We start from the raw sequence: 25857 nt of genomic DNA, 5'->3' as shown, positions 1-25857 counted from the left end.
AATTAATTAATTTTTAAAAATGATTCTTTGGTATGTTTTGTTTTGGTTTTGAGGTCTCATGTAGCAAAGTCTGATCTTAAACTCTACAAAGCTGAGGAAGAATTTGAATTTCTTTTTGAAAAAATTGTTTCTATGTATATGGGTTTTTGGGTTCCATGTATATATGTGCACCATGTGTGTTCTGTATCTACAGACAGCAGAAGAAGATATCAGATCCCCTAGAATCAGAATTACAGGCAGTTATGAGGCACCATATGAGTGCTGGGAATCAAACCAGGTTCTCTGGAAGAACAGCCAGTGCTGTTAATCGTTCAGTCATCTACCAGGGCCAGACCTTTTTGAATTTATGGTCATTCTGCCTTCAACACCCGAGATCCTACAGGTCTATGCATTGCCAGAAATGGAATGACCCAAAGGCCTCCTGTGCATTAGGCAGGCACTCTCAGGTATATTCCCACCCCAGGTCATCATACATTTTTTCAGCCTTGCTTCTGGCTTGGACGTTCCAAGAGTCATTTGACTCTTTGGTACATAGTGAGCACTCTTAACAATAATGTAATGAAGGAATAAAAGAACAAAGGATTCATTGAGTAGGAGCTAGTACTACATATCAGCTCTGAATTCATGAGAATAAATATAAGGGAAATGTGCAACGTAGGCAAGCATTAAAATTGTTATGGCTTTGACTTTTGAGGAGAAATGCCAATAGTCAGTTCTATTAGAGAGGACTCCTAAACCGACTGGCAGAAGCAGGGATGTGAGCCTACCCCGACCACACCCCTTGCGGCAAAATCCGCTTTTAGACCCGCCTCCCGGCGCAGACTGCAACGTCAATTGGGGTTGTCGCTAATCAATCAGAAGATCTCGGCGTCCATTGGGTGAGCTTCTGAACCCGGTTGCGCACTTCCTGGAGTTGGGAACGCGGAGCGGACGTCGTCTTTCCGCCATTGCTCTGCGAGCCCCGCCGCTACTTGAGTGAGGGGCAATAGGTGGGTGGTGGGCGCCTGAGGCTGAGTTGCAAGACAGTCGAGGGGGCCAAGCAGCCTGAGGAGCTGCGCCAGGCCCGGGTCGTGAACGCTCAGCCAGGCTAGAGTGCAGACCAGGGGCCTCCGGACGTGTTCCATCTGCCCCTTGTGGGCACGGGCCTAGCTGATTAGTTTTGGCCTGCCTCTCCATCCCAGATTCTCCCGGCATGGCCGGAGTGTTTCCTTACCGAGGGCCGGGTAACCCGGTGCCCGGTCCTCTAGCCCCGCTGCCGGATTACATGTCAGAGGAGAAGCTGCAGGAGAAAGGTGAGAGGGGAACGGGAACGGCGCGCGCGGGCCCGAACGTGTAGGCGGGTTTCATTTCTTCCCTCTATAGGCAGGTCATCAGGAATGTACTTATTAGCAGTATTTTTAACACTTTTAAAAATTTAGATCATTGAAAGTTTGGAAGTGCCTATTATTTGCAGGAGCTGTGCGTGTGTGTGTGTGTAATGCATCAATGGTGATAAAACCTGTTCCTTTATAGGCTTTGCATTACTATGAAGGAATTAGACAGCAACCCTCCCCTAAACATCTATAGCAAAAATGTCAGGTGGCTTGGGGTAGTAAAATGGCAGAATGCTTGGCAGTGAGTGTTTCTCTTCTTCACAGCATGCCGAGGGTTACCCCAGGGGCAAGAGTTAGGGATAATTAGGGTAAATTTGTGCAGCCCTTTAAACTGAGGTGCTTTTATTTATAGCTCGAAAATGGCAGCAATTGCAAGCCAAACGCTATGCAGAGAAGCGGAAATTTGGGTTTGTGGATGCTCAGAAGGAGGACATGCCCCCAGAACATGTCAGGAAGATCATTCGAGACCATGGAGACATGACCAACAGGAAGTTCCGTCATGACAAAAGGGTCTATTTGGGGTAAGTAACATCCCAGGATAATTTCATATGGAGTTTGGCTTCTTTCCTTTTTCTGCCCCCTTCATTGACAGTGTTGGATATAGAGGGACTATCCTTTGGAACATGACTTTTTAACTGAGAAAGGCCCTTTGTGAGCCTTTCTGCCCTGGATTTGCTCTGTAAACCAAGCTGCCCTTGAACCTACAGGGATCCCTATGCCTCTGCCTCCAAAGAGCTGGGATAAAAGGCAGGTGCCACCATGTCCAGCATGGAACATGGCTCTAGACTGTACATGGGATGATTGTAAAAGTAAGGCAAGGACCACTGGGCTTCCGTGATAGTTTCCAGATCGCCTATGCCATTGATTGTTCTGCTTTGCCCTGCTGGTGTCATTGTAAAATGTCTGGTACTGTTGAACTGTTTGAAGCTCAAATTAAGACACTAGACACTCTGGATGCCTTTTTGGTCACTAGCATTTGGGGGTTTAGAATGTTTAATTTCTGGAGTCTCTCTTTTACTGTTAATTCTTGAACTTTAAGCTGCAGAGATTCTTAACATTCCATTTGGATACAAAAATTTGGCCTGTTAATTAATTGGTGTGGGAAAGCCTTGGAAGTTTTATTTCAAAATAATTTCATGCCTTTAATCCCAGCACTTGGGAGTCAGATTACTTTGAGTTTGAGGACAGCCTGGTCTGCAGAGTGAGTTCTATAACAGATAAGGCGGTACAGAGAAACCCTGTCCTAAAAAACAAAACAAAAGAAAAAAATAACTCTTAACCAGCCAAGGTAGTATTTGCATGTGTAACCTCAGCACTTGAGCTGAGGAAGCAGGGGTAACTGCTGGCATGAAGCCAGCTTGAACTGCTTAGTGAGATGCTCCATTAAAAACAACAACCAGAGCCAGATGTGGTGGCACAGGCATTTAGTCTCTGGGCACGGGAGGCAGCAATAGGTGCATCTTCTGTTCTACACTGTGAGTTTCAGGCCAGCCAGGGCTATACGGTGAGGCCCTGTCTCAAACAACAAACATTATTATTACTGTTATTATTGAAACTTGTTTTTGGTCCTCGGTGAATAGACGGTATTGGTCCTTTTCTTTTAGGAGTTTTAAGTTTTAGTGGCATGATGGACGAGAGACAAATGGTTACTGCGTAGGACAGTGACTGTATTGGAATTTACAGGAAGGGCAGAAGGAAGTTGCTTTCAAAGGGACGGGTGTTGATGTATACAGACCGAGTCTCACTATTGTGGAACTAAGACATTTAAAGGGAGAGTGATGTTAGATGCAGGGAGAGATGAGGAGGCGGGACTCGTAGTCATGTGGGACCTGAGTCCGACTTTGGGGCTTTGGAGTATAAGGCAGCATTTTGTGTGGAGCATGTGACAACTTTATGGCTTGTCAGCAGGGGACAAGTAACAGAACACTTAGTTGTTTCTAATTATCTCTCCTTCTCACACCTCAGAGCGCTCAAGTACATGCCTCACGCGGTTCTCAAGCTCCTGGAGAACATGCCCATGCCGTGGGAGCAGATCCGGGATGTGCCTGTGCTGTACCACATCACTGGGGCCATTTCCTTTGTCAACGAGATTCCTTGGGTTATTGAGCCGGTTTACATCTCGCAGTGGGGGTGAGAAGGGCTGCAGTATGGTGGGGCACAGTTGGGGGCTGGTGGGTTGTCGTGGGGTGGGGGTGTTGGCCCCTGAGATCAGGGGACATGCTGCTCTTGCCTTTAGGTCAATGTGGATCATGATGCGTAGAGAAAAAAGAGACAGGAGGCATTTCAAGAGGATGCGTTTCCCCCCTTTTGATGATGAGGAACCACCCCTGGATTATGCTGACAATATCTTAGATGTTGAGCCACTGGAAGCCATTCAGCTAGAGCTGGACCCTGAAGAGGATGCCCCTGTGTTGGACTGGTTCTATGACCACCAGCCATTGAGAGACAGTAGGAAGTGAGTGGAACTAATTTCTGTGAGAGTTCTGGAAACAGGAGCTGGGGGACGGGAGTAGGTAAGCGGCTTGGCTCGATGCATACTTAATATGAGCCCTCCATCTTTTCCCTAGGTACGTTAATGGTTCCACCTACCAGCGCTGGCAGTTCACATTGCCTATGATGTCCACTCTCTACCGACTGGCCAATCAGCTTCTGACTGACCTTGTAGATGACAACTACTTCTATCTCTTTGATCTGAAGGCCTTCTTTACCTCTAAGGCACTCAACATGGCCATTCCTGGGGGACCCAAATTTGAACCTCTTGTTCGAGACATCAACCTGCAGTAAGTTGGGAGGGAGAATATCAATTTTAGGCACCGTGTGTGTTAAATTTTAATATTTAATCTTAAGATTCTGTCTAACAATGAACTAGACTACTCACTTGACTTTCTGTTGTAGGGATGAAGACTGGAATGAATTCAATGATATTAATAAGATCATTATCCGTCAGCCTATTCGTACCGAGTACAAAATTGCTTTTCCTTACCTGTATAACAACCTTCCACACCACGTCCACCTGACCTGGTAAGACGCTTGGAACAGAGCCGTTAGAATGGAGAAGGCCAGAGCACAGGATCGTTGGCTGACTCTTCCTTTGTTATAGGTACCACACTCCTAACGTTGTGTTCATCAAGACTGAGGATCCTGATTTGCCAGCTTTCTACTTTGATCCTCTGATCAATCCAATCTCCCACAGACACTCAGTCAAGGTAAGAGGAAATCACACGCTTTGGAGGAGGGTGGGGATGAGAGCCGTGAGGAAATCGCTCACTTTGGAGGAGGGTGGGGATGAGAGCCGTGAAGACTGAGCTTGGAGTCTTATGCATGCTAGGCAAGTTTTCTGCCACTCAGCAGCCTGTGCCCCACTTTTTCCTTTTTGGACATACGGTGTAGGTTAGCCTAAATTTACTATGTAGTTTCAGGTTGGTCTTACTCATTCAGTCCCTTTGTCTTGGCCTCCCTCTATATACTGGGGTTTCAGGCTTCCTTCCTGGAGCTTAGGAGTTTTGGTCAGGAACTGATTGCAGTGGGTTCTTCCTATGGTATGGTGCTGTAGCTCCTTTGGGAGGCTTTTAGTGGTAAGTGGGTGAGTTGATTTCCTGCTTAGCTCTCTTCTCTACTCCCTTGGCTCCTTTGTCTAGCTCTTTGGCATCTCTTGTCAGGCTTCTGTTTTTGTGGCATGTGTAGCCTCTGCTTGGTCCTGACAGTTTTCTGCTCATGTTAGTTCTGCACTTAGTGAGTGGGAAGTGAACCCTCGATTTCTTTTTCAGAGCCAAGAACCGCTGCCTGATGATGATGAGGAGTTTGAACTTCCAGAGTTTGTAGAGCCCTTTCTGAAGGATACACCTCTCTATACAGACAATACTGCCAACGGCATTGCCCTGCTCTGGGCACCACGGCCCTTCAACTTACGCTCTGGTCGTACCCGCCGGGCCCTGGACATACCCCTTGTCAAGAACTGGTGAGGTTTTTCCCTAAGGGGCAGTAGATGTACAGTGCAGGAGAGAAGACTGTCTGGACGGCTGTGCCTCCTTCCCAGGGTGTCTGGAAGGGGAGGAGGGCCAGGCTCTGATGGGCTTATTTAACCAGGTATCGGGAGCACTGTCCTGCTGGGCAGCCTGTGAAGGTTCGAGTCTCCTATCAGAAGCTGCTTAAGTATTATGTGCTGAATGCCCTCAAGCATCGGCCTCCCAAAGCCCAGAAGAAGAGGTAAGGTGCTAGAGGCCTCTGCCACACCTTGTGTTCTAAAAATGTCAGTATGTCACTTTAACTCTCTTCTTTATTTTTACCCAGGTATCTGTTCCGCTCTTTCAAAGCTACCAAATTCTTTCAGTCCACCAAGCTGGACTGGGTGGAGGTAGGGCTGCAGGTTTGCCGCCAGGGCTACAACATGCTCAACCTTCTCATTCACCGTAAGAACCTCAACTACCTGCACTTGGACTACAACTTCAACCTGAAGCCTGTCAAGACGCTTACCACCAAGGTGCCTGTCTGGGATCTAGCAGCTCTGCTGGGCTTAGGGGTGGCTTAGGTGTGGATGGCATGGTGGCATCCCTCCTTCTGTGGCCACTATTACCAATGTTCTTTGTGGTTTGGCCTTTCTAGGAAAGAAAGAAATCTCGTTTTGGGAATGCTTTCCATCTGTGTCGGGAAGTACTGCGATTGACTAAGCTGGTTGTGGACAGTCATGTGCAGTATCGTTTGGGCAATGTAGATGCCTTCCAGGTGAGGCCATGTTGCCTGGACCCCTGCCTGGATGGAGAGACAGGGTGAAGCCTGTGCTGGCCTTGGAGCTGGCTCTGGCTCTAAGTCTGATGGGTGATTTTATTGCAGCTGGCAGATGGACTGCAGTATATATTTGCCCACGTGGGACAGTTGACAGGCATGTATCGGTACAAGTATAAGCTGATGCGGCAGATCCGCATGTGCAAGGACCTGAAACATCTCATCTACTACCGCTTCAACACGGTGAGACCCTGCCCTCACCACCGGCCTTTACACACCCTTGCTTTTTCTTTGCAGTTAGAGCTCTTTCTTTCCCAGGACCTCCTTGTAGAGAATCTCTGGACTATGTCATCACTATACTCAGTGAATCTCAGCACTTACCCTCAAACCTACCACTGAATCCATGCAGGAGCCTCACTTTCTGCCGAGAGGTTCTCATATGTGTCCCTATTCTAGACTGTGAGGACTCAGACAGCATTTACTCTGTCTCATAGCAGCCTGACACATGTTCTTCCTCCTACCTCTGCCCAGTTTTCTTTCTAATCATTTTCCTAAAGGAATCGTTCATTTATGTTCCTGATGTCTGCTTGACTGTAGGGTCCTGTAGGGAAAGGCCCTGGCTGTGGTTTCTGGGCTGCTGGCTGGCGGGTCTGGCTGTTCTTTATGCGTGGAATCACCCCTCTGCTAGAGCGATGGCTGGGCAACCTTCTGGCCCGACAGTTTGAAGGTAAGTGGCTTTCTTTACCGCTGGTTCTTGGTTCTTGGGCTGCTCTCTAGGATTTTGAGCTATGGTGTGTTTGAATGTCTGTGACTATCTGGAGTGGCTTGTCTTTTTGCATGTGTAGATCATATGGACACTTGTTACTGTGTTATCGATTTACTCTCTGGGCTGTCCCTTCACTTCTAGGCCGTCACTCAAAGGGGGTGGCAAAGACAGTAACAAAGCAACGAGTAGAGTCCCATTTTGACCTCGAGCTTAGGGCAGCTGTGATGCACGATATTCTGGACATGATGCCTGAAGGCATCAAACAGAACAAGGCCCGAACAATTCTGCAGCACCTCAGTGAAGCCTGGCGCTGCTGGAAGGCCAACATTCCTTGGAAGGTAGGCTTTCCTCTACCTCCGAGGAGGCAGAACCATTCATCCTTCTGAGGTTAGGATTACCACACCCTCAGAGGGCTGTCTGCCTTCTAGTACCCCTCCTTCTTGAGACAGTCTCACTGTGTTGTCCTGGCTGACCTGTAAGTCTGTGCAGGCCAGGCTGGTCTCAGAGAGACCAATCAGTCTGCCTCCACCTTTGCTGAGGTGTGGGTGTGAAGCACTATGCATGGTTTTTAGTACTTTTTCATTGTGTTTGTACCTGTAGGTCCCAGGACTGCCAACACCTATAGAGAATATGATTCTTCGGTATGTTAAGGCCAAGGCTGATTGGTGGACCAATACTGCCCACTACAACCGTGAACGGATCCGTCGTGGGGCTACTGTAGACAAGACTGTTTGCAAAAAGAACCTGGGCCGCCTCACTCGTCTGTATCTGAAGGCAGAACAGGAGCGGCAACACAATTACCTGAAGGTTGGGCCAGCTAGACTGGGTGTGGGCTGGGTGGTAAGGTGGGCTGCACGGTGAGGATCAGGCTTTGTCCTGGTTTGAACAGTAGTGGGAGACTAAACTAACTTGCTGTTTGCCTTCCAGGATGGGCCTTACATCACAGCAGAGGAGGCAGTGGCAGTGTATACCACCACTGTGCACTGGTTGGAAAGCCGTCGATTCTCCCCCATCCCGTTCCCTCCACTCTCCTACAAGCATGATACCAAGCTGCTCATCTTGGCTCTGGAGCGTCTCAAGGAAGCTTATAGGTAAGGAGTGACGGGAGGGTTCCTGTTGGGAGGGCGACAGAGAGAACGACGTCATAGTCAGAGTACAAAGAAAGGTATATTCCCTTCTGGTTTAACATCTCATTCACCTTTCATTTTGCTTTGTCAGTGTGAAGTCTAGGTTAAACCAGTCTCAGAGGGAGGAGCTGGGTCTGATTGAACAAGCCTATGACAACCCTCATGAGGCTTTGTCCCGCATCAAGCGTCACCTCCTCACACAGAGAGCCTTTAAGGAAGTGAGTGAAATGCTTCCTAAACTTTCTTTTGCTCTGTGCTATTTATTTGTGGCATCTAGTGGGTGGCAGCTTGGCTCACATGAGCTGATGTGAGCCTGGTCCCTCCTCCCACAGGTGGGCATTGAGTTTATGGATCTCTATAGCCACCTTGTGCCAGTGTATGATGTGGAGCCACTGGAGAAGATAACTGATGCTTACCTGGACCAGTACCTGTGGTATGAGGCAGATAAACGCCGTCTTTTCCCACCCTGGATCAAGCCCGCTGACACAGAACCACCTCCACTGCTTGTTTACAAGTGGTGCCAAGGTAAAACTTTGTTGGAGTTACCCTCCACAGGGAAAGGAGATGAATTGAGTTCTGTATAAAAACTCAGGCCTAGGCTTCATGGTCCATTTTATTACATGATAAGAGTGAATAGTGCAAGCCAAGTGGTAGTGCAAGCCTTTAATCCCAGCACTCAGGAGGCAGAGGCAGGAGGATCTCTGAGTTTGAGGTCAGCTTGGTCTACAGAGCGAGTTCCAGGACAGTCAGGACTACACAGAGAGGAACCCTGTCTAATAAACAAAAAGAAAAAGAAAGTGAATACTACTTATGTTGAGAAAGCTGACATTTATAGCAACTGAGATGGATGGATGGATGGATGGATGGATGGATGGATGGATGGATGGATGGATGGGTGGATGGATGGATGGGTGGATGGGTGGATGGATGGATGGGTGGATGGATGGGTGGATGGATGGATGGATGGGTGGATGGATGGGTGGATGGATGGTAGAGGGTTTTGGAATGTGCTGAGAGCTGCTGAGGTTACTAGTCCTGAAAAGATTGTAATGTCCCATAGCCCCGTCATTTTGCTTTTCTAGGCATCAATAACCTGCAGGATGTGTGGGAGACGAGTGAGGGCGAGTGCAACGTCATGCTGGAGTCTCGGTTTGAGAAGATGTATGAGAAGATTGATCTGACCCTGCTTAACAGGCTGCTGCGACTCATTGTGGACCACAACATAGCTGATTACATGACCGCCAAGAACAATGTAGTCATCAACTATAAGGTCTGTCCTGGAGCAAGGAGCAAAGAAATGTCTTAAGGGCTTGTCTGACCCATTGAGTTAGGATTTGCTGAGGGAGAATGGAGGAGATTGGACCCTGAAGTGCCTGGGGCACTGCCAGCCGGAAGAGCCAGCTAAGAGTTGTGGTTCTCTTTTTTCCTTTCTAGGACATGAACCATACAAACTCATACGGAATCATCAGAGGCCTGCAGTTTGCCTCATTCATTGTCCAGTACTATGGCTTAGTGATGGACTTGCTTGTCCTGGGATTGCACCGGGCCAGTGAGATGGCTGGGCCGCCTCAGATGCCAAATGACTTTCTCAGCTTTCAGGACATAGCCACTGAGGCTGCACACCCAATCCGACTCTTCTGTAGATACATTGATCGCATCCATATTTTCTTCAGGTAATGACACATGGCTCCTTTAGCCATCAGGGCAGGGAGCCAGGTTCTTTCTCTGAGCAGGCTCTTGTAGCCTAATTGCTTTTGGGCTATAAAGTGAAATGAACGGGCAGTGGTGGTGCACGCCTTTAATCCCAGCACTTGGGATGCAGAGGCAGGCGGATTTCTGAGTTCGAGAGTTCGAGGCCAGCCTGGTCTACAGAGTGAGTTCCAGGACAGCCAGAGCTATACAGAGAAACCCTGTCTCGAAAAACCAAAAAAAAAAAAAAAAAAAAAGTGAAATGAAGCCTAGTGGGGCATAGGCCTAGGGTCCCCACTGTGAAATTGGAGTACTCAAAGGGTCTTAGTATATTTGGACTTCAACCATGTACCTTGTCTTAATGTAGGTTCACAGCAGATGAGGCTCGGGATCTGATCCAGCGTTACCTGACAGAACATCCAGACCCCAACAATGAAAACATTGTTGGCTACAATAACAAGAAATGCTGGCCCCGAGATGCCCGCATGCGTCTCATGAAGCATGATGTCAACTTGTGAGTCTCAGTTGGGTTTGTGGGAATTACAAGGATGTTAGTCCTAGGGCCCAAAAATCAATTAAGACTGAGGAGGTTGTGTCTTTGGTAGGAGAAATACAGGTCTGTTGGGGTATCATCTACCTGGTCTTTGAATGCAAGTGTCTTCAACAGACTGAAGCTCCTCTATGTTCTCTGTCAATAGGGGTCGGGCAGTATTCTGGGACATCAAAAACCGGCTGCCACGATCGGTGACTACAGTACAGTGGGAGAATAGCTTTGTGTCTGTATACAGTAAAGACAACCCCAACCTGCTTTTCAACATGTGTGGCTTTGAGTGCCGCATCCTGCCTAAGTGCCGTACCAGCTATGAAGAGTTCACCCACAAGGACGGGGTCTGGAACCTACAGAATGAGGTAGAGTATAGGAAGGACATTACCACCCCTGTAACTCTGGAGTCGATGGGGTGAAGAACAGTCATAGCTTTTCATTATCATTCCAGTGGGTTGAGTTTAGTCACAGTTAATCCTTGCTTGTTTAAACAGTATTTCTCTGTAACACTGGCTGGCCTGGAGTTCACTTTGTAGACAAGACTGGCCCTGATCGTCTCAGAGATCAGCCTGCCTCTGTCTCTAACTCCCAAGAAGTGTAAGGATTAATAAATAAGGCATGATAGCACATGCCTTATTTATTATTTATTGATTGATTGTTTGATTGAGACAGGGTCTCACTGTGTAGCTCTGGCTAGCCAGCTTAGCCTTGAATTCTCCAAGATCCACCCCCACCTCTGCTGCTTCCTGAGTACTGAGATTAAATGCATACACTACCATGTCTGGCTTTTCACTTTCATTTATGTCATGGCATTTGTGTGGAGGTCAGAGGACATAGTCTGTTCTACTATGTGGGTTCTGGGGACTGAAGTAAAGAACTAATGCTTGGTAACAAGCACCTTTGCCTGCTCTGAGCCATTTCACCAGGCCTTCTGGAAGGCTCTGAGACAAGTTAACACTGACTTTGTGGTTTAGGTTACCAAGGAGCGGACAGCTCAGTGTTTCCTGCGTGTGGATGATGAGTCAATGCAACGCTTCCATAACCGTGTGCGGCAGATTCTGATGGCCTCTGGCTCCACCACTTTCACCAAGGTATGTAGGGCCTTAGTTTTCCTGCCAGCCTCTGTGTCTTGACATACCTTCAGCTCCTCCCTGGTTTGAGTTCCCGCTTTCTCAACTTTGCCTAGTATTCTAGTCTCCATGTATTACTTTGGGATGGCATCTTAGAGTTTTAGACCTATTGGGATTTATTTCTGAGGATTCCCTGCGGGATTTTAACAGGCTGCATCTATTTTGATGATTTTTAAATCAAAGCAAAAGTGGAGTCTATAATTCGAACAGAAGTATCTATTTTGCATGTTTCCTTAGGCTCATTATCTTAAGTCAAATAGCTTATATTTTAGGGAGTAGCATAGCATACCATTAAAATGTAGGGTCTTTATATTTTTCCTTAAGTTGTTTTCTGGGGCCCACTTAACAGCTGAGGGAAGCTGGGGATTTGTTAGTTGTATATATTTAGGGTCTTGCAAGGCCAGATCTCCCATGATGTAATTTTTAAAATGTGGCTCTGAGGAATTAGCTTGTCCTTCTAGGTTGATCACGTGTTTGGTAACTTCTGTGCTGTAGGTGTTTTGCACGTACTAGATGCTAGCTACAAAGTAGAGCCCTTCCTTTCCCTTTGAGAGAAAGGTACATGGTCAAAGAAGCACTGGTGTGTGATGTTTACGGAGCCATTGCATCGTCTGGGAAGCTGAGAATGTTAGAGTGCGTGAGTTCTGGTCCTGTCTGAGTGTGGAAGAAGAAAGGCTTCTACAAGAAACAAGGTGAAGCTGTTGAGCTTTAGCAGAGGCGTGGGGATGGACTTGATTAGCATGGTGCTGTGTAGCCATGAGCAGTATGGTTTACTGCAGTAAACTGTGGAGCTGGATATTTTTAGATCCCTGGGAAAAGAATTTTCAGTAAATACAAAAATATAAGGCATTCTCTTCTTTAATTTTATAATTTTTTTCCCCCAAGACATGGTTTCTCTTCATGCAGCCCTGGCTGTCCATGAACTTGCTCTGTAGACCAGGCTGCCCTCAAACTCTCAGCTCCACCTGCCTCTGCCAACCAAGTGCTAGGATTGCACGCGTGTGTCACCACCAACCACCAGGCAGTTTTTTGTTTCTGATGTAAAGGTTGAAAGCTCAAGGATGAGTGAGACTGTGTGGGTGAGTGGAGAGAGGGGAGCAGAGACAGATGAGGGTGAAGGGAAGCTCTGAGGTACACTGACAGGACTAAGGCCCAGAACTGAGCAGGTGTGTAACAGCCCCAATTGCCTGAGAACAGTTTGGTAGATAAGACTGAGTGGGATTGGCAGTCAGGATGTCGTTGGTGACCTAGTTCAGTGTTATTTCAGTGTTGGGATGGAAGCCAGATGGTCTGGATGAAACTTGATTAGAGGTGAGTGGAGACAGTGGGTTTGCCAGAACTGGAGTAGATGTGTTAGAATCTCCCTTTTATAGAGGGAGCTGCACATCAGGACAGGGTCTTTTATTTTGTTTTGGGAGTTTTTACTTTTATTCACTTTTTTTTGTTTTGTTTTGTTTTTTGTATAATTGTATACAATGCATTATAACCATATTAACCTCCCCTTACCCTCTTTAATCCCCCTTCCTGCTGCCCCCACCGTTAAAAAAGTGTGTGTGTGTGTGTGTGTGTGTGTCTGTCTGTCTGTCTGTCTGTGATAGAGAGAGAGAGACAGGGTAGGTAGGTGGGTGTGGATGTGCTCCATCACCCTTTTCCTACCTTTCCTATTCCTTCTGAAGGGTTTCTTCTGGAGCCTGCAGCTCTAGAAGCCTGCGAGCTCCAGCAGTCCTCCTGTCTCAGTCCTGCTCAGAGCCTTATGGAGGAGTGATGAGAGTTGAGTTGAGGGAGGTGCTTCACAATCATGGTTGGAAATAGATGATCTTTAGTCAGTTTGGATTGCTGGGTCTGTTACTAGTTAAGACCTTGGGAGCCGGGCAGTGGTGGCGCACGCCTGTAATCCCAGCACTTGGGAGGCAGAGGCAGGTGGATTTCTGAGTTCAAGGCCAGCCTGGTCTACAGAGTAAGTTCCAGGACAGCCAGGACTACACAGAGAAACCCTGTCTCGAAAAAACCAAACCAAACCAAACAAGACCTTGGGAGCTGCTCTACCCTCCACTCATTGTCTATGAAGTGAGTGTAACCTACCTCAGAGGGCTCTTGTGAAACTAAATAATGCATATAGTAGCCCAGAAAGCCATATTTTGTAAAGGACTTTTATTAATTAGATCAGAGATTGTGATAAGAGCATAGTGTTGAATTTGAACTTGTTTACTTTTTCTTCTTTTTGTTTGTTTTGTTCATTTGTTTGCTTAAGACAAGCTTTGTATATAATCCAGGCTGACACAGAACTCTTGATCTTTCTGACTCAGCCTCCAAAGTACTGGGATTACAGGCATAAGCCACCTGACACTAATGTCAGGCCTCGACATACACACGTTCCCACACATATGTATGTATACAGACTTATACTGACAGGTGTATGCATCATATACAGCCACACCAGAAAACCCCCAAATACCTCCCTGGCTCCATCCTGGCTAATAAAAGGAAAATCTCCAGGAGGCTGGAGATGGATTGACCTTAAAGCTCCTTTTGTTCCTCCTTTTTATTTATATTGTGTCTTGTTGCTCACAAGTACACACATGCCACAACCATTGTGTGGACATCAGAGGACAGCTTGCAGGAGTCAGTTTTCTCCTACCATGCAGGGTCCCAGGGTTAAAGTAAGGTAGGTCCTTCTGGTTTGGCAGCAAGAACCCTTAAGTCCGTCGAACCGTTTTCTCTTTTCAGTTGTTTATTTTTGCTATGCCGGGGACTGAACTCAGTGCTAGGCAACTGTTCTACCACTGACCCGTATTATTTGAGATCAAAGCTTTCCTGTGTTGCCCAGACTGGTCTTGCGCTCCTAGCTTGGGCTCAAGTGACCCATTGACCTCAGTCTCCCAAATAGCTGAAACTGTAGATGTCCTTCACTGCTGTGCACTTCACTGTCCTCAGTTTTCCTTTCCTTCCAGTTTTGTTAGAGTCATGCTGTCACTCCCACCCGGATCACCTTCTGCTTTAGGTTATGTGTGGCACATTTAGGTCAAGTGTGAGTGTGACCTTCTCTTCACTCGTGGTCCTAACTTACATACACAGACCTTCATGAGTTCCAGGAAAATAGAGCAATGCACCTACTTTGGTAGTCTGACAGCTCTGCTTTGCTTTGTAAGGGCCCCTTCCTGAAGTTAGCAATGCTGTTTTCCTTCTTTGATCTGATCATCCCCCCAAGTTTCTGTTATTCTGAAAGGAATATTGTATTTAAGATCACTGTACAGGGTCTTATGTATCACTGGCTAGCCTGAAATGCACAGACATTAAAGACCTGCACCACCACTTCCAGCACTAAAAAATATTTTGTATTACATTTATTTGTGTGTGTGTAGACCACAGAGTGCTTGTGAAGGTTAGAGAAGAAACTTGTAGAATTAGGTTTTTTCCTTCACTATGTGGATTCTGGGGATTAAACTCGAGTCTTTAGGCTTGGGACAGTTTTACCCACTGAGCCATTAGAGTGACCCAGTCATCTCTCTCTTGATTGTGTCTATCCTAGTGGGTGTGAAGTAGTTTTGTTTTTTTCTGTAATTACTAATAATTTTAAGATTGTTAAAGTAGATCTGTAAGTAATGAACTAGTAACTGCAAGGCCTGTACTGCTCATGTGGACTTTACTCCTTTCCACTGGCTTTAGATTGTGAATAAGTGGAATACCGCTCTCATCGGCCTTATGACATATTTTCGAGAGGCTGTGGTGAATACACAGGAACTCCTAGACTTACTGGTGAAGTGTGAAAACAAGATCCAGACACGTATCAAGATTGGACTGAACTCCAAGATGCCAAGTCGGTTCCCCCCTGTTGTCTTCTATACCCCTAAGGAGCTGGGTGGGCTTGGCATGCTCTCGATGGGCCATGTGCTTATCCCCCAGTCCGACCTCAGGTATGGTGTGATTGACCTTCAGTGTTAGGTTCTTTGTTTCAACTCTGAGGGAAATGGGTGTTTGGTTAAGTTTGATTTTACTTTTATCTTTTGTCTCAATTTTCCAAAACAGGTGGTCCAAGCAGACAGATGTGGGCATCACACACTTCCGTTCAGGAATGAGTCATGAAGAAGACCAACTGATTCCCAACTTGTACCGCTACATACAGCCATGGGAGAGCGAGTTCATTGATTCCCAACGGGTCTGGGCTGAGTATGCACTCAAGAGACAAGAGGCTATTGCTCAGAACAGGTGGGCATGCAGAGGGTGTGCCGATCACAGAGCTGGGGGTTATGTCACAAGACTTTGAATCTTATGTGGGGCCATGGGCAGAGTGTGTTTTTAGGAGTTAAGACTGATTCTGTTTATCCTTGGCCAAAGATTGTTGAATGCTTCTCTTTGTGAGAAAGGATGTTGACTCTTTTTTTTCTGGCAGACGCTTGACTTTGGAAGATTTAGAAGATTCGTGGGATCGAGGTATTCCCCGGATCAATACTCTCTTCCAGAAAGACCGGCACACACTGGCTTATGATAAAGGCTGGCGTGTCCGAACTGACTTCAAGCAGTACCAGGTATATGGAGTGGAGAGTAGAGCAAGTTTCTCCCAATCAGGATAGCTTTTGGCATCCCTGTCATTTAGAGTGGTAGACACCCAGACACTTCCCTTACTGTACTTCCCTTACTGTCTAGGTTTTGAAGCAGAACCCCTTTTGGTGGACACATCAGCGGCATGATGGCAAGCTCTGGAACCTCAACAACTACCGCACAGACATGATTCAGGCACTGGGTGGTGTGGAGGGCATTCTGGAGCACACTCTCTTCAAGGGCACTTACTTCCCCACCTGGGAAGGTCTATTCTGGTAAGGACTCTGCCCCTTTACAGGGACCTGTCACAACTACCTGAGCTCCTCAGTTCTGTGCTGTATTGGCCTGCTGCTTCTTAGTTACCCTAGTGAGGGTTAGGCACCTCCGGGAGGTGGACGGGCAGCATCTCATTTGGTTCCTCTGCTCATCAGGGAGAAAGCCAGTGGCTTTGAGGAATCCATGAAGTGGAAGAAGCTGACCAATGCTCAGCGATCAGGATTAAACCAGATTCCTAATCGTAGATTCACCCTCTGGTGGTCCCCAACAATCAATCGAGCCAATGTGAGTGTGATTCTTCAGTAGGGGAGATAAGTCTTTTGCCTTCATCTTTGTCCTAAGAACTGTCCTCCTGTGATCTCGGGTCTCTAAAGCCGTCTATCTTTCCTGTCAGGTATACGTAGGCTTCCAGGTGCAGCTGGACTTGACAGGAATCTTCATGCATGGCAAGATCCCCACGCTGAAGATCTCTCTCATCCAGATATTCCGAGCTCACTTGTGGCAGAAGATCCATGAGAGCATTGTGATGGACTTGTGTCAGGTGGGTTGCAGTTGAGGGGTGACATCACAGTCACATCAGCTCACTGTTTTCTATATTTTGAGACAAAGTCTATGTGGCCTTGGCCTACGAGCTCCTTAGGCTGGCCTTGAACTCATAGACAGCTACCTATCTGCCTCCCAAGGGCTTGGATTAAAAGCACGCACTTTTGAGAACGAGAAATTTATCTTGGACATGCAAGGATTAGACTCCTATTGCTTCATCTAAATTCTCTCGGCTCTCGGTGTAAGTGGATTTCTGTAATGAGGTAAACCTTCTCATCTTTACTTCCAGGTTTTTGACCAGGAATTGGATGCACTGGAAATTGAGACAGTACAAAAGGAGACAATCCATCCCCGAAAATCCTATAAGATGAACTCTTCTTGTGCAGATATACTACTCTTTGCTTCCTATAAGTGGAATGTCTCCCGGCCCTCGCTGCTGGCAGATTCCAAGTAAGTATTTTGTGACCCAGCTTTAGGTATGAGGAACCTTGGTGTTACTGTGATAGGCATGTTACTTAGGGGATTAGCCCTGCCTCTTTTGTTTTGTTATTCTGGCTTTAACCTTATAATCCTATTGCTCCGGCCCCTCCAAATGCTTGCTGTATAAGACTGGGCACCATTCCCAGCTTTTTGCTGATGTTCTTTTAAACTTGGAGGCAGTGTTAACCCCTGTAACCCATCAGCAGTCAGACCTGCCCATTTCCTGGGGGTCTTGATGATCTGTTTATTTGTTGTTTGTTTTTGTTTGAGACATGGTTTCTCCATGTAGCCCTGCCTGTCCTGGAACTTGCCCTATAGACCAGGTTGGCCTTGAACTCAGAAATCCTCCTGACTCTGCCTCACAAGTGCTGGGATTAAAGTCAAGCACCACTACTGCATGGCTAAGGGTCTTGCTGATCTACAATGAGGGAGGGAATGATTTTGAGATTTAGGTGCAGTGTTGGGAGTTCTTGTGACTCTGAGACATTAGTTATGCTGTGGTTTTCTGAAAACTTGAACTTTTCCCCCACCCTTAGGGATGTGATGGACAGCACCACCACACAGAAGTATTGGATTGACATCCAGTTGCGATGGGGGGACTATGATTCCCATGATATTGAGCGCTATGCCCGGGCCAAATTCCTGGATTACACCACAGACAACATGAGTATCTACCCTTCGCCCACAGGTGTGCTCATTGCCATTGACCTGGCCTATAATCTACACAGGTGAGTCAGGGCTCAGCAGCATGGGTTTTCCATTTTTGTTTCATTTATTTAAAGTAGAGTCTCACTATATAGCCTTAGCTGGCCTAGAACTCACTATATAGACCAGCTTGGCCTCAAACTCAGAGATCCACCTGCTTCCACCTCCCAAGTGCTGGTACTAAAGGTGTGAGCTACCATACCCTACACATGAGTCTTTACACCAGTTTTAGTTTGCATGGCTAAGATGAGGTTTTTGTTTTCTGGGTCACTGACTGACTCTTCTCTCCATATCTGTGTGTTAGCAGATTACTACATAAGCCTGCCCAACTGTCTTTGTCCCTTTGTTGTACTTTCTGCCTGTGCTTAAGTTCTTGTGATTCCCTTCATCCTCGCAGTGCCTATGGAAACTGGTTCCCTGGCAGCAAGCCTCTCATACAGCAGGCCATGGCCAAGATCATGAAGGCAAACCCTGCCTTGTATGTGTTACGTGAACGGATACGCAAAGGATTGCAGCTGTATTCATCTGAGCCCACTGAACCTTACCTGTCCTCTCAGAACTATGGTGAACTCTTCTCTAACCAGATTATCTGGTTTGTGGATGACACCAATGTCTATAGAGTAACTATCCACAAGGTGAGACTTGGATGCACTGTGAGCATGCAGGCTTCAAGTGCCTGTGAGAGTAAGGCACAAGTATGTGTACACACATTGAAGTCAAGTCAGGGTGATTATGTCTAGGCCATGCTAATCAATGTAATTGTTCTTTAGACCTTCGAGGGGAACTTGACAACCAAACCCATCAATGGGGCCATCTTCATCTTCAATCCACGCACAGGACAGCTCTTCCTCAAGATAATCCACACGTCTGTATGGGCTGGACAGAAGCGTTTGGGTCAGGTAAGCAGTTTAATTGTTAGTGAGGCCATAGAACCTCGCTGTCTCATTCTTGGTAGAGGGCAAAGGGACATTATTAAAAAAAATACCTATTTCTCTATTGAGAGACGCTACTCAAGGGGCAGAGGGAAGAGGATTGCCATAGGTTTGAGGCCAGCCAGGGCTGCATACAGTCAAAAAAGCTTACTTTGCTTTGAGAGCTAGAATTACAAATGACCACCCCCCTCCCCACCCCACCCCCTGCCCCTCTACCTGTGGCTGATGGTAAATGGGTGCTGGGAATCCAAACTCTGGCCACAAGTACTTGACTCAGTGAATCCGTTCCTCAGCCTCCAGGGAAGTGTTCCCATGTAGGAGGTCCAAGCATGTGAGGGCCTTCATTACCTCTGATCTGGGCTTTCTGCATTCTAAGCCTCTCACTTCTTTTCTGTCTTGAAAGAACAACTAAACATCATCTTTTAAAGGGAATGCACACCCTTTAGCTTCCTAGATGTTTCGTCCCTGCCCAGCCACATTTCTCATTTCTGTACTTCCAGTAAGGATTAAAATCCTCTTGTAATTGCCCCAGATCCCAGCGCCCATCTCACGTCCAGAGCTTTGTCCATATTTCTGTCTCTAGAAGAGCTCTTGTTTTCACTGTGCCCAGTACAGTCCTACCCAAGAAGACTCATTTCTGTATGCAGCTTTTAGTTGTCTTAACTTTTATTTAGATTATTTTTAAAATTCTGTTATTAATCTGGGCATGGTGGTACATGCCTTTTAATCCTAGTAGTTGGAAGGCAGAGGTAGGTATATCTTTGCAAGTTTGAAGCCAGCCTCTTCTACATATTGAGTTCTAAGCCAGCCAGGACTGCATAATGAGATCATGTCTCTAAAAAATAAATAATATTTTATTATAATTGTATGTGAGGGAGGGCACCTACAGAAGCCAGGGTCATCAGATCTGGAGCTAGAGTTACAGGCAGTTGTAAGCTGCCTAGTGTGGATGTTGGGAACCATATCCTCACAGCCTCTGTGAGAGCATGATCTTAACCAGAGCCAGTAGCTCGGATGCCTGTCTTAGTTCACTGTTTCTGAACTATAATTCATCATTAAACATGTAGGCACCTTTTTCTGATTACTAAGTTTAGCACCCATGTTCGTCATTAATAGAAACAGTTTATTTCAAGATTTTTTTTCTAGATAATTGAGGAAGGTAGACTCAGTTTGTTGCGTTCTTTTCTTGATTATTAGTTAGCCAAGTGGAAGACTGCTGAGGAAGTGGCTGCCCTGATCCGATCTCTGCCTGTGGAAGAACAGCCTAAACAGATCATTGTCACTCGGAAGGGCATGCTGGATCCTCTGGAGGTGAGAGGTGGACACAGGAGAAGAAGGTATGCTCAAGCTCTCTGGGCTGTGTCTCTGACTTCGGACTTTGTTTTAGGTCCACTTACTGGACTTCCCCAATATTGTGATCAAAGGATCGGAGCTCCAGCTGCCCTTCCAGGCTTGTCTCAAGGTGGAGAAGTTTGGGGATCTCATCCTTAAAGCCACAGAGCCCCAGATGGTTCTCTTCAACCTCTATGATGACTGGCTCAAGACTATCTCATCCTACACGGTAATTTGATACCTTAGGAAGAGGGTCTCTAGGTTGAATGTGGAGTCAGGAGAAGATGCTGTGTGCCTCGGGTTCTCCAGAAGCCACTGATGAGGTCATTTTTAAATTCTTGACCTACGTATACAAAGAGCAAGAAGTCTTGCTGTGGGGTTGGTACCTTAAGAAATTGGGGATAGTGCTAGCTTTCCTGTGGAGATAGGGTATAGGAGGGGAGATCCTCCGAAGCTGACAGTCAGGCTTTGCATGTCTCTTCCCAGGCTTTCTCCCGTCTCATTCTGATTCTGCGTGCTCTGCATGTGAACAACGACAGAGCAAAGGTGATCCTGAAGCCAGACAAGACCACCGTTACGGAGCCCCACCACATCTGGCCCACGCTGACTGACGAGGAGTGGATCAAGGTGGAGGTGCAGCTCAAGGATCTGATCCTGGCTGACTATGGCAAGAAAAACAAGTGAGTAGGGGCCAGGTGTCACAGTGCAGCAAGGGAAAGGCTGGCTCAGGACATAGGTTCTGGAGTTTGGACACATTTAGGCTTGTAAGTTCCTCAGATATTTTACCTCTGTTTAATGCGTGCCTCTAATCCCAGCACTTGGTAGGTAGAGGCAAGAGGTTCAGGAATTCTAAGTTATCTTCAACTACGTGAGTTAGAGGTTAATCTGGGCTAAGGTCATGTCTCAAAAGAAAAATAACATCTTGGATACTTAGAAGGAAACACAGTTCTCGGTGAAGTCATTGAAGCCATTTTGAACAGATTCACTGTCTTTTGTTCCTGCTGTCTTCACTTCTCTTGTCCAACAACCGTCTTGCCTTAACCTTGTAACTGCTGGATTATCAGTATGTCTCACTACACCCAATTTGGAGTTTCCATTTTTGAGAGTTGTCCTGTGTTGGGGCATTTTTGTAAAGTAGCTGAAAGTGCTTTATTGTTGTGCCGCTTGGAGGCAGGGAGTGTTCACAGTGCCACAACATCTCCATTTCATGCTTTCTTAGAAGTGCCAATTAAGGATGGTCCAGGGATAAAAGTGCTTGCTCCCAAGAACCTGAGTTCAATCCCTAGAACCCACAAGGTGGAGGAGAAGCCTTCTATAAATTGTCCTTTGACTTCTACACTTGCACTGTGATATGTCCCCCTCCTCCAGAGTAAATCCATTTAAAAATTAAAAAGAAATGTTACTTGAGGATTATCTTAGCCGAGTATACCCTGTCTACCCAAGTCTACTTTACCAACAAGACAAAAGTGACTACTAGTGGGAAGGGGCCCTGTTTAACTCTCAGTATCCCCACAGTGTGAATGTGGCATCACTGACACAATCAGAAATTCGAGACATCATCCTGGGAATGGAGATCTCGGCACCATCGCAGCAGCGGCAGCAGATAGCTGAGATTGAGAAGCAGACCAAGGAACAGTCCCAGCTCACCGCTACACAGACTCGAACTGTCAACAAGCATGGCGACGAGATTATCACCTCAACCACCAGCAACTATGAGACCCAGACCTTCTCATCAAAGACTGAATGGAGAGTCAGGTACTGTGGAGGGCACCGAGGTGGGGTGGCAAGCCTGTGGGTGTTGCTAAGTGTGCTTGTGCTGAGATGCTGACATTCTGTCTGTCCTTTAGGGCCATCTCTGCTGCCAACCTGCATCTACGGACCAATCACATTTATGTTTCATCTGATGACATCAAGGAGACTGGTTATACGTACATTCTTCCCAAAAATGTGCTTAAGAAGTTCATCTGCATATCTGATCTTCGTGCCCAAGTGAGTAGCTATGGCACACACCTGAACCACAGTGTGAGCCCACTTGGTCTGTGCCTAAAATTCACTTGATAGTTCAGAAACTTTGAGGTGCTTATTTCAAAATTCATGGATGAATGAATAACTTGAAAAAAGTATAATCAAAGAGGTATCAAAACATTTCATGGGGGCTGGAGAGATGGCTCAGCGGTTAAGAGCACTGACTGCACTTCCAGAGGTCCTGAGTTCAAATCCCAGCAACCACATGGTGGCTCACAACCATCTGTAATGAGATCTGATGCCCTCTTCTGGTGTGTCTGAAGACAACTACAGTGTACTCATATATAATAAATAAATAAATCTTTAAAAAAAAAAAAAAAAAAACATTTCATAAAGCTAGGGCAATTAAGAGGAAATATTATTGGAGTAGAATTTATGGCTGAGGGTCAGATATGTATTTAGTTGACATACTGAATCAAGTCTTGTATGACTGCACGCTTTATGATACTGAGATAGGGAAGGACAGGAACCTTTCTTCACACCACTCACAAAAGTAAAATCTAAACAGTAAAATATCAGTGTAAAATACTAGAGTATTAGAAGAAAATACTGATGGCTCAGTGTTGGGAAAACCTTTAAACACAACATTAAACACAGCTGGGCATGGTGGTACACACCTTAATCTCAGTACTTGGACAGCTGACATGAGAGGATTGCTGTGAGTTTCAAGGCAAACTGTAACTACAAACTGAAACACTGTATCTTAGCTGGATGTGGTGACACAGACCTGTAACCCAGCTTCTCTAGAAGTAGAGGTGGGATGGTCAGGAGTTCAAAGCCAGCTTCTGTGGCATGCTGAGTTCTAGTCAGCAGGTACCAAAGAAACTTTCTCAAAACAATACACAGAAACTTGCATGAAAATGACAGGCTGGTGAAATGGCCCTGTAGGTAAAGGTGCTTGGACCACAGTGTGAGCCCACTTAGTCTGTGCCTAAAATGCTCTTGATAGTTCTGCTAACCACAGTTTGAGCTCCAGAATCTACACAGTAGAAAGAGAGAACTGACTCCTGCAAACTGTCCTGTGACCTCCACATACCCAGTGTGATACACGTGTACACACATGCACATACATGTTTTAAAAGTGTTAAAACTTGGACAACAGATAGCTGAGCAGAAAAAGTGTGCTGCACAAAGCTGACAACCTGAATTAAATCCCCAAATCCCAGCTCTCAGCATTGTCCACCAACCTCCACATGCACACCATGGCATACATTCACCCACAGGTGTGTATAATGATAATAATAAAGTAAAAAAGAAAGAGGGGACTGGAGAGATGGTTCAGTGGTTAAGAGCACTGACTGCTCTTCCAGAGGTCCTGAGTTCAATTCTCAAGAACCACATGGTGGCTCACAACCATCTGTAATGGGATCTGATGCCCTCTTCTGGTGTGTCTGAAGACAGCTACAGTGTACTCATACATAAAATAAATAAATCCTTTTTTTTTTTTAAAAAAAAAAAAGAAAAAGAAAAGCTCCTTTTGTAACAGAGTACTGTGTGAATTGCCAGAGCTACTTAGTGAGACCCTGTTTCAGAGAGAGAGAGAGAGTAAGAGTGAGGAAAGAAAAAGGCTACAGATATAGAGAAAGCTCAGTGGCAGAATGCTTACCTGGCATGCATTACCTATGCATACTTGGGTTCAGTTTCTTGTGTTGAGAAGAAAAAAACCTGAGGCTGCTGAGATGGCTCAGTGGGTAAAGCACTTCTCACAGAAGCCTGACAACCTGAGGCGGATGCTCCAGAACCCCTGTAAAGGTGAAAGGAGAGAACCTGTTCCATAGAATTTTCCTCTGACCTTCACACACACTCAGTGCCACACATATAGAATATACACATATGTTATATACACATATAGAATGATAATACATTAAAAACATTTTTTGTATGTAGGTGTTTTGTCTGTATGTATGTCTTTATACCATATGCATGCAGTAGCTGTAGAGGGCAAAAGACGGTGTCTGGTCCCCTAAAATTAGAGTTACAGACAGTTGTAAGCCACCGTGTGGCAGATCCTCTGGAAGAGCAACCAATACTCTTAACCAGTGTGCCATCTCTCCAGACCCAACAATAAAATTTTAAAAACTTCTAGCGTTCTGGGATGGTACTAAGAATAATTTCTGATCTCTAGATTGCAGGATACCTGTATGGGGTGAGCCCTCCAGATAACCCTCAGGTGAAGGAGATCCGTTGTATTGTGATGGTGCCACAGTGGGGCACTCACCAGACTGTGCACCTGCCCAGCCAGCTGCCCCAGCATGAGTACCTCAAGGTTTGTTGGTAGAGCCTGGGATTGCACTTACTGTCATGTTACCCCAGTGGGTGACATTTGTCTACAGATGAGTTGATCATCTCTTTATTGTTCTTTGCCTACAGGAGATGGAACCCTTAGGTTGGATCCACACTCAGCCCAATGAATCCCCCCAGCTGTCACCCCAAGATGTCACCACTCATGCCAAAATCATGGCTGACAACCCATCTTGGGATGGGGAGAAGACTATTATCATCACCTGCAGGTTGGTGTGGGCCTCCTTGGGTGGAAGTATTATAGGGCAGGCATTGCAGGCCAGGACCTGGATTGGTGGCTTGAGTGCTTAGCCTGTCCCTCTCCCCCCAACAACCTCCCCAGCTTCACACCAGGCTCCTGCACACTGACAGCCTACAAGCTGACCCCCAGTGGGTATGAGTGGGGACGGCAGAACACAGACAAAGGCAACAACCCCAAAGGCTACTTACCTTCGCACTATGAGAGGGTTCAGATGCTCCTGTCAGACCGATTCCTCGGCTTCTTTATGGTCCCTGCCCAGTCTTCCTGGAACTACAACTTTATGGGTACGTGGCTGTGTGTGACAGCAGCCGAGGAAGTGTGGGGGTTGAGACAGGTGACCAGCATGCTTGGCTCTTGAAGTCTGGCTGCCTTGGAAATGGCCCAGGGCTCCAGGCTGGGTGAGGCAGGCAGACCCTTATTAACATCTGATGTTTCCCTCTCCCATAAGGTGTTCGACATGATCCCAACATGAAATACGAGCTGCAGCTGGCAAACCCCAAGGAATTCTACCATGAAGTCCACAGGCCTTCCCACTTCCTCAACTTTGCCCTCCTACAGGAGGGTGAGGTCTACTCTGCAGACAGAGAGGACCTCTATGCCTAGCTCTTCCTTCTGCTTCAGAGTCCCGAAGCCTGGAGCCTCTTAAACGCCCTCCCCGCGCTGCTGACATTCAGCAGCCTGCCCCTTGTGGTTTGTGCTCGTGTTGTTGAGAAATTGTAATCCTGAACAAATGTAATAAATTTTATAAATAGGAGCGCTTTTGTTCTCTTGCTATTATGAGGTCAAATTCTGGGTGTAGATGTTTGAGGATTGGGGACTAGCTTTGGCAGTTCACAGCAATGTACTGGGCCCTGCCCTCAGGGCCTTGAGTTCCTCTCCATGAGGCTTTGAGGCTCCATATACCCTAGACTCCGGGAGCTGAGTTGGGGCTGGTTTATTACCTCAGCATATTTGCTGGTTTCTCTGTAAAAGTACTTGGAAACTACCTATTTTCAACATCACTTCTAGGACTATGTGGTCCTTCTGTAGCTGTAGTGCCCAGCCTAGTTCATTTGTAAACTTTGTGTGGTTCCTGGTGGGGTAACATACTTAAGTGGCTGTCCCTGCCGTCCAGTAGCGGCTGTTTGCTGAC

At 46.5% G+C, this 25857-nt stretch overlaps 1 protein-coding gene across 1 annotated transcript; it reads left to right on the top strand.

Moving 5' to 3' along the window:
- Positions 1-876: 876 nt before the first annotated feature.
- Prpf8 (pre-mRNA processing factor 8) lies at positions 877-25479 on the top strand. The gene is made up of 42 exons (XM_028759186.1): positions 877-1292; positions 1726-1894; positions 3339-3503; positions 3610-3828; positions 3941-4153; positions 4269-4394; positions 4474-4579; positions 5141-5331; positions 5460-5579; positions 5664-5853; positions 5976-6095; positions 6204-6338; positions 6693-6822; positions 7003-7199; positions 7462-7668; positions 7789-7952; positions 8080-8206; positions 8321-8513; positions 9071-9258; positions 9423-9661; positions 10045-10191; positions 10376-10586; positions 11196-11312; positions 15018-15265; positions 15378-15557; positions 15742-15877; positions 15996-16165; positions 16322-16451; positions 16561-16707; positions 16999-17159; positions 17726-17917; positions 18292-18529; positions 18665-18793; positions 20024-20137; positions 20214-20387; positions 20645-20838; positions 21674-21913; positions 22006-22147; positions 24309-24449; positions 24554-24693; positions 24807-25009; positions 25174-25479. Exons 1-42 carry the CDS (start codon positions 1193-1195, stop codon positions 25326-25328), a joined length of 7008 nt encoding a protein of 2335 aa, XP_028615019.1. The 5' UTR covers positions 877-1192; the 3' UTR covers positions 25329-25479.
- Positions 25480-25857: the final 378 nt, after the last annotated feature.

The sequence above is a fragment of the Grammomys surdaster genome, unplaced genomic scaffold, assembly GCF_004785775.1.
Source record: "Grammomys surdaster isolate TR1022 unplaced genomic scaffold, NIH_TR_1.0 126278, whole genome shotgun sequence".
NCBI lineage: Eukaryota > Metazoa > Chordata > Mammalia > Rodentia > Muridae > Grammomys > Grammomys surdaster.
This window is presented reverse-complemented; position numbering and strand designations above follow the sequence as displayed.

Bases quoted from the DNA above. Each gene is read 5' to 3' on its own strand.
- Prpf8 (XM_028759186.1), top strand. From the start codon at position 1,193: ATGGCCGGAGTGTTTCCTTACCGAGGGCCGGGTAACCCGGTGCCCGGT. The intron at 10,192-10,375 runs GTGAGTCTCAGT...CTCTGTCAATAG, and splicing joins ATGAAGCATGATGTCAACTT to GGGTCGGGCAGTATTCTGGG. The intron at 15,266-15,377 runs GTATGGTGTGAT...TTTCCAAAACAG, and splicing joins ATCCCCCAGTCCGACCTCAG to GTGGTCCAAGCAGACAGATG.